The following is an 8,003-nucleotide window of genomic DNA, read 5'->3' on the forward strand; positions in this document are numbered from 1 at the left end:
ATTAAATTAAGGAATTAAATTATAATTTATTTAATTTTTATTGAATTTTAAATTTAATTATTAAATTTAGCCTCGTATAAAATTAAGGTCATATTAGAGGTACAAAGAGTTTGTCTAATTTGGTTATATCAACTTCCAATTTCTTTTTAAAAAATTTTAATTTCATTTATTTAAATATGATGAATTGATATGATAAATTGAGATTACTAAATGCAAATATTTAATCTCTAGTTTTATTTAATAAAATTTTTTAAGAATATGATTTATTTATTAATGAAATAAATACGGGTGGTTAATGAGAGTATTCACTGGTATTTTGTTTGGAAAGGTTAAAGTTTTTGTGCAGGGGCTAAGTGGATTTTTTTATTGGTTTTTTTTATTGGTGAGAAAGATTAATTCTTCGTTTATTTTTAGTGAGGGTATCCTCTTGAGTGGACTATCATGTTTTTGTCGATTTTGTTCGTGATATCTCTTATTTGTCTTTAATTTTACTGTCAAGCTAAAAATTACTTTTATTAGAGATTGCAGACCGATCATTAATAGTGGTCAGTTGAAGAATAAATATAAAATCGATTAATTTATACTTGTTTAACAAAAAAATATCATGATAATGCTTTCTCTACGCATGTGTATTTAAAATCTTGTGTGATAATTTGAACTTTGAGAGATTTATTTTTTATACTGCTCGTATCTTGACTGGTTGACTGGTTTGAAGTCCTTAATAATACGATTCGACTTTTTAAAAATCGATCTTATTATGACCTGATTGGATCGGTCTATAAAATTATTTTATAATATTTATGTTCTGATAAATATGTGTCACAATTTTAAAAAAATTTTTATTTATATATTATCAAATATAGTTTAATTATCAATATAGAAAGTGAGTATTTTTATTTGTTCATAATAAAATTAAGTTCTTTTATTTATATATTATCAAACACCATCTGTAGAGTTATTTTATAGTTTGTTTATGCTTTAAATTTACCACGAATCGGATATAAATAAACTTTTCTGCAAGAAAGAAGTATGCTGGGGAAGACGAAGACATAAATTATCCAAGGCAAGCCAAGATAAGGTTATTATATTTTAGAGATAATTAAGCAACACTCAATACAAGAACATGATAAGATAATCTTCTTATTCTGAAGCCAACAGATGGAAATTCTATTTTAGATTTTATGGTCTCCACTCTCAAGAGCACTACTCATACTCTCGATCGTAGGCTAACATTGCCTAGTGCAGAAGCAGCGACGACGTGCACCTTTGCAATCTCCACCGGTGAAGCCTTCCGTTTTGCAAACTGAAGCGCAGTTAGTATCACTCAAGCATATTCCCTTGAATTTGTGGCTCTGCGATTCGCATTTTCTTCCCTCCGCCATCATTGGCCCCATCTCTGCCATCATCACATTCACATATATTCTTCTCAAAGCTCAAAAGAAAAATAAATCAAAGCAAGCATATGATGATAAGAATGTAATTTACCAGTGGCCACAAGCAGCAGCAGCAGCAGGAAAACAGCTGGGAAGAGACGCATAGGATGCTTCATTTTGCACTTACCGCTACTGATACAAAGAGAAGATAGGGCAATGCGTCCATACAAGGTCCCTTATATACAAGTACATCACGTGTGATGCATCTATTTTTAAATTTTGTTATATTTATTAAAAAATTTAAAATTCATATTACAGAATCTAACTCATCATACTGTATCTCTTTATAAATATATTTTATATTTTTAATATAATTATTGATAATATAAAAATAATTAATAAAATAAATTAATATGTAGAAGGAAATTAAAATGTGGGTAATAGGGAAAGTAACTTTATTTTGGTAACTTTTTGAAAAATTTAACTAATTTAACGTTATTCATGGCTTTCTGATGTGTGTTTAGTCTCTTTTCTGCTTTTCTGACACTACAGTCTGTGTCCTTTAGCTATAGGTTCACTGCATTGCACATGTGCACCCACGTGGCTGTCGATCATTTGGGGCTGTCCATAGCCCCACTTCTCTGTTTCAGTCCCGTGACGGACGATTAATGATTGAAATTTTGAAATTTTATAATCTTAAAAATAATTTTATTATTACTGATTTAAATTCATTTATTTTCGATAAAAAAGAATAGAGATAATATAAAATAAAATGAAAATATGAAAAAACTTTATACACTCTATTACATGATTGAAATTTTGAAGATTTTTAAATCTCTAAAAATCTTATTTTGTTTAAAAATCTTACTTGCAAATATGAATATTTCTTTACAGATTAAGTAAAAAAATGAGAAACTTACCCTTATTTAAAATAAAAAAATTTAATTTAATTTAATTTTTTCTATTAAATTTTTTATTTAAAATAAAAAAATCAATTTTTTAATTTATAAAGTTTTTATTTTTAAATAAAATAATTTTATACATGATATTATAAGAATTTATTTAAACCTTTTATTTTTAAAAAAATCGTAAAAGATTAACAAAGAAAATTCACAAAAATTGTGGAAAGATTTTTCATATGTGACAATATTACACCATAATAAAGAAAAAGGAAAAATGTTATTTGGTCCTTATATTATTCTCTCAAATTATTTTATAAGAAAAAAATTTAAATAAATTCTTTCAAAATTATTCATAATTTTATATGATAAAAAATTTTAAAGTTAAAAATTTTTGAATTTTTGAATTTAAAAAGAATTTATGAAAAAAATTTCAATTAAATTAAATAATTATAAAATTTTTGATTCCCAACAGTGGAATACATTTAATTAGTTTTTGAGTGTTAGAATTTAAAAAGTATAATTAGTATATGTTAATTTTAGCCATTTAATATTAAAAAAATTTTAAATTATTTTTGCATTGATTAAGTAGTATATAATTTTTTAAAATTAAAAAATCGATTGATATTTTATATTATAAAAATAAATAATAAAATGTTTATCTATTAAAATTAACAAAATTATTAATTAATAAATTTTTTAAAATTAAAAAATTAATCGATAAAATTCAATTAAATAAATAAATAGTTTTTTGGAGCAAGGAAATTTATTTTCAGATAGCTGATTCAGTTAACAAACTAGCAATTTTTCATTATTAATTAACTTTTTTTTTTTTGCTAATTTTTTTGAGATGATAGTCAGAAGAATTTATCTTCCCCTTTTTTTTCGCCTTTATTCTCTTTTGTTTGAGAAAGGAAAGATTTCTTTTCCTAATCAGCATATAATTAAATTAATCGAATTAATAAATTTTAAATTTTAAATCTATAATATATATATATATATATCGTGATTTAATTAATTTAAGTAATTCTTAGCAACCCATATATAACAGAGTGGGATGGAATATAAAGCATGTTTATATTCATAAAAATAAAAGAATTTGTGTTTGGTAGGATCAAATAGATCAATAAAAAAACGTGGTTTGAAAATCAAATTTTGAATAGCTTGGTGAACATTAATTTTGGAGTCCGAATCTTTTAAAGGAGTCAAAATTTTCATAATTTTATTGCTTACCAATTTTGAAATATATGTTTAATCAAGATTTTTTTAGGTGCATGCCCATCGATAATTTTTCTTTTTTTAAAATAAAGAAAAAAATAGCATTAAAAATAACTAGAATACATCACTGAGAGACTTTTGAAAAAAAGCTTAAGAGGAAAAAATAAAAAGTCCCATGTCAACAGGTCCAACTCCAAGCTAAGGAAACCTCAACCATTCTAACACACAACTCTAAGGCAAATTGGAGCACCAACCCAAATAAGAGGGCACCGAATGGAAGAGAACTTTCAACCCAATGAAGCGCCACTTTGCTAAGATTGTCGAAAACAAAAAGCATTAAAGCACAAAATCACCGGAGTCATTAATAGTTGAAAAGGGCCACATATAAGCGCAATTTCATATAGGTGTAAGAGGACCGAGACACCGATGAAGGGTGATATCGTAATACCCTTTACGGTATATAGAACTCGCAAGATCCAGTCCTACAACAGCCATAAGCCTTAAACAAAAATAGAGTCTCTACCATCCTTGACCTGCATAGAAATAAATAATAAAAAAAATCGGACATGCATAAAAATAAACAACAAAAAAAACCCAACATGCAAAGGTAAAGCAACAAATAGATAACATCGAAAATACATATCAAATAAAAGCTCTCGCAATGAAGTATGGATTTAACATGAAAAACCTAAAAGATAAAACAAACTATCTACAACCATTCAGCAGTGCAGAGAGTAGAGTCGCACAGCTGGAAGGAGAAAACAAGAGCTTCCCCGGTCAAAAGCGGCAAAGAAAGCCAATATTACACCGGCACTAATGAGATGGAGAGAAAACTTTTAGATAAAAAAATCAAAAGGAAAAAAACTTTTGGTCACTCTATTTTATATATGTTTATTTCATTTTCATCGATAATATTACACAATTATCTCATGCTCTTAATTATTTGAATTAATATGTTGTAATGCAAGATTGAATTTTATAGATTTTTTTTTTGAAAGGACAATAAAACTTCATTAATTCAAAAAGAACATAGAAACAATGTGAGGGATATCAACCCAAACTCCTTAATCTGATTCAGAATATGCCGATGTTGCTAGAACGTGAGCGATATCATTCGCAGATCTATGAACAAAAACACACTTTACTTCCTCATAACTAGATAGAAGCAGTTTACAATTTTGAACCAAAAGGTCAAAAGACGATAAATCATCCAACAAAGCACAATTAACTGATATCACAAGTATCTAAGCATCCAATTCGAAAAAGACTCGATCACATCCACACTCTTTAATCTAGCTTAATGCTTCTCGAAATGTTATAATTTCACCACACTTTGCATCTATCTGATTATAAAAAGAGCATGCTCTAGCAGTCACAAAACTCCCATCATCATGGCTTCGAAATAAAGTGAAATAATGAGGATTTAAGGTTTAATTATTGTTATTAAACAAGTTAGGCACGTTATTGAAAATTTAAAGGTACATTGGCCGATAAAAATAATAATTTTATAATTTTTTACATTTATATTTTTAATTTTTAATTTTAAATAAAAAATTTTAATTTTTAAATTTATTATAATTATTTAAACTTTTAAAATTAATTTTAATTATATTTAAATTAACTTACATATTTTTATTACATAAATTAAATTTTAATTAAGATTTTAAACTTTTAATTATATAAAATTTCTAAATTATATAATTAAAATATTTAATTCTCTAATACTCAAATAAAAATTTTAGTTGAGAATTTTAGGTAATTAAAAGTTTAAAATTTTAATTATAGTTTAATTTAAATTAATTAAATTACTTATATGATAAAAATAATAATATATGATGTGTTATACGAATTAATTTAAATATGATTAAAATTTAAAAAATTACTATTATTGTAATAAATTTAAAAGTTAAAACTTTTTATTTAAAATTAAAAATTTAAATTATAAATATAAAAATTCGTAAAGTTTAATTTTTTTTAGTCAATAATATCATTTTAAATTATAATTATATAAAATAATAATATAACTTTTGATTTTTATTATATTTTTATTGTTTAAATTTATTGACTACACATAAGAAAAGAATAATTACAATCCAATAATATTAGTTTACGCACATACATATTTATTTTTTTGAAAGCAACGCACATACATATTTTATGTATGAAATTAAAACAAAAACAAAATACAAATAAATATTAATTTAATAACAGAAAGTTGAGTTTAATTTTTAATAATAAATTTATTGGGATAAATAAACTCATTCCTTTGATTTTTTCCTGTTAAGGCAGTGTAATTCAAAAGTTTGAAAAATTTATTTCTAAATTAATAGTGAAAATTTTTTTGATTTGAAAAAGTTATTGATAAATACTGAGTTTTGGATATTTTGGTCGCATTACATTCACGTAGGACGATCGAATCATAGCCTCATCAAAACTCATTGTAGAGTCCATCCATTAGCGTGCGGCCCTGACTTTATGCAAATAGACCGAGTAAAGTAGGACTAGTACCTATTAAAGAAAATTTCAACTCAACCGACTTGGCAACGGATCAATGGGGCAAAAGACCCGTATACATCCGGATTATGTCTATACGGCGCTGAAAGGAATTAAATAGCCATATAATGATGAAAAATAATACAGTACATTTATATATACGGCTCCAGGTGATAATGATAGGATATACAGAATCATTACAGGACAAAAAGAAAAAAAATAAAAGAAGAAAGACTCGAACCAATAAAATTAAGTTCACAAATATGTACTTTGAATCTACCCTTTATTGGATTTCAGAACATGACTCGTAATAAAATTTAGATAAAAATTTTATAAAATTGATATTTTGTATTTTTTCTAGCTCCCTTTAAGAAAAAATATCTTTTTATTTATAAAGAATTTAAAAGAAAGATCCAATTAATTGTTGACAAGTGTTATTATTTTATTAATTATTTTTTTTTTCAATTGATGACATGAAACTCTAATCAATTTATTTTACATATATTTAAATAAATTTATTTAATAGAATTAATTTAATTAAAAATTATTAAATAAAATTTATGTGATAAAATATATTTAATATTTTATAATTAAAATTTAATTTTTTTATTCCCACTATTAGCTATGATTTGAAAATTTTATCATAGACTATTATACGCTTGTATTAAAAAAATTTTATATAAGTTTTTATTGTCAAATTGTTTCCATAATATGAATAAACAAAATCAGCGAGTATATATATATTATCTTTTTTTTTTAAAAAAAGAAAGTTTTATAGTACACATGCAATCATGTTAATATGATATAATTTCTCCAATTAAAAAACAAAAATTTTAAAGTTTGAACATGGAGAACTGAGACAGCGGAGATAGGGAAACAAAATCACAATCTTATTAAGAAAATAGAGACATGAAGCCAAAACAAGGTTAACACGTAATCTTTCAAGGATCACATAAAACAAACGCAACCAACTGGAACCATAATCTTAATTATTCCGACACACAAAGAACCTCAGTGAAGAGAATAACCTATGACTTAATTCCTCTCACTGTCATAGATATTGAAAGAAACTAACAATGCTTAGTACAGAAGCAGCGACGGCGTAGCCCTCGGCAGTGTCCTGCATGGAAGCCTTCAGTTTGGCAGATGGCAGCGCAGTTGCTGTGCCTCGTGCACATACCCTTAAATCGATGGCTCTGTGACTCGCATTTCCTTGCCTCAGCCACCATTACTGGCCCCATCTCTGCTCAATCCCCAACATATATAATCAAATATTAATTAGAAAGACACATATATTCTGTAGGCTAATTCATGAAAGACGTGTGTGTGTGTGTGTTATGCAAGCATCTCATTATTAATTTGAATATGGACTTTTGTTCATGGATATGCAAAAGCTGCAGGGAAGAAAAAAAGTAAAATACTAGAGGATGGGGGGAGAGTTATTACCAGTGGCCACAAGCAGCAAGAGGAGGAGGAAAACTGAGGAGAATAGGCGCATTGGAGCCTTCATCATCTCGCAAACACACACAGACACAGAGAAAGAAAGGGGCTAATTACTGCTTTGATGGCAGCCATGCATGCAAGGGTTTAAATAAATTTTGTGGGTGTATCAGATGATGAATCACCATGATTTTCCTCATCTGAAAAAAATAAAAGGAAAATCAAGTGACAGATCACAACGTTTTCCTTCCATGATCCCCCCATAAAGTGAAAAGATCGATATACAGGTAAAAAGAGAAAGATTGATTTTTTTAATTTTCCCTCCTTTTAATATTGGATCGATTAAGTTATATGTTCCAACATGAATCATATGGAAGATTTAAAAATTTTGAGTTTAAGTAAATTGAAATTAATTATATAAAAAAATTTATGTACTCAGTAGTTAAATTAAATCACTTAATTTTTATCTCTCTCTTCAAATTAGATTATTAAAACGGATTGTTCTCTGTATAATTAATTAAGCTTTATTCTTGTGAGTTTGATCATAGAATAGATTTTTGGAAAATAAGAAATAAAAATG

General features: G+C 26.1%; 2 protein-coding genes across 2 annotated transcripts; both read right to left on the bottom strand.

Moving 5' to 3' along the window:
* Window positions 1-1,054: 1,054 nt before the first annotated feature.
* LOC110606314 (defensin-like protein) lies at window positions 1,055-1,582 on the bottom strand. Its single transcript, XM_021745067.2, has 2 exons — window positions 1,486-1,582; window positions 1,055-1,396 (listed from the first exon to the last, which is right to left on the bottom strand). The coding sequence occupies exons 1-2, from the start codon at window positions 1,547-1,549 to the stop codon at window positions 1,227-1,229; spliced, it is 234 nt and encodes a 77-aa protein (XP_021600759.2). The 5' UTR covers window positions 1,550-1,582; the 3' UTR covers window positions 1,055-1,226.
* A 5,270-nt stretch (window positions 1,583-6,852) lies between these two features.
* On the bottom strand, window positions 6,853-7,594 carry LOC110606313 (defensin Ec-AMP-D2). Its single transcript, XM_021745066.2, has 2 exons — window positions 7,430-7,594; window positions 6,853-7,226 (listed from the first exon to the last, which is right to left on the bottom strand). Exons 1-2 carry the CDS (start codon window positions 7,494-7,496, stop codon window positions 7,054-7,056), a joined length of 240 nt encoding a protein of 79 aa, XP_021600758.2. The 5' UTR covers window positions 7,497-7,594; the 3' UTR covers window positions 6,853-7,053.
* Between the last annotated feature and the right edge of the window lie 409 nt (window positions 7,595-8,003).

The sequence above is a fragment of the Manihot esculenta genome, chromosome 18 (genome assembly GCF_001659605.2).
Source record: "Manihot esculenta cultivar AM560-2 chromosome 18, M.esculenta_v8, whole genome shotgun sequence".
In the NCBI taxonomy this organism is placed as follows: domain Eukaryota; kingdom Viridiplantae; phylum Streptophyta; class Magnoliopsida; order Malpighiales; family Euphorbiaceae; genus Manihot; species Manihot esculenta.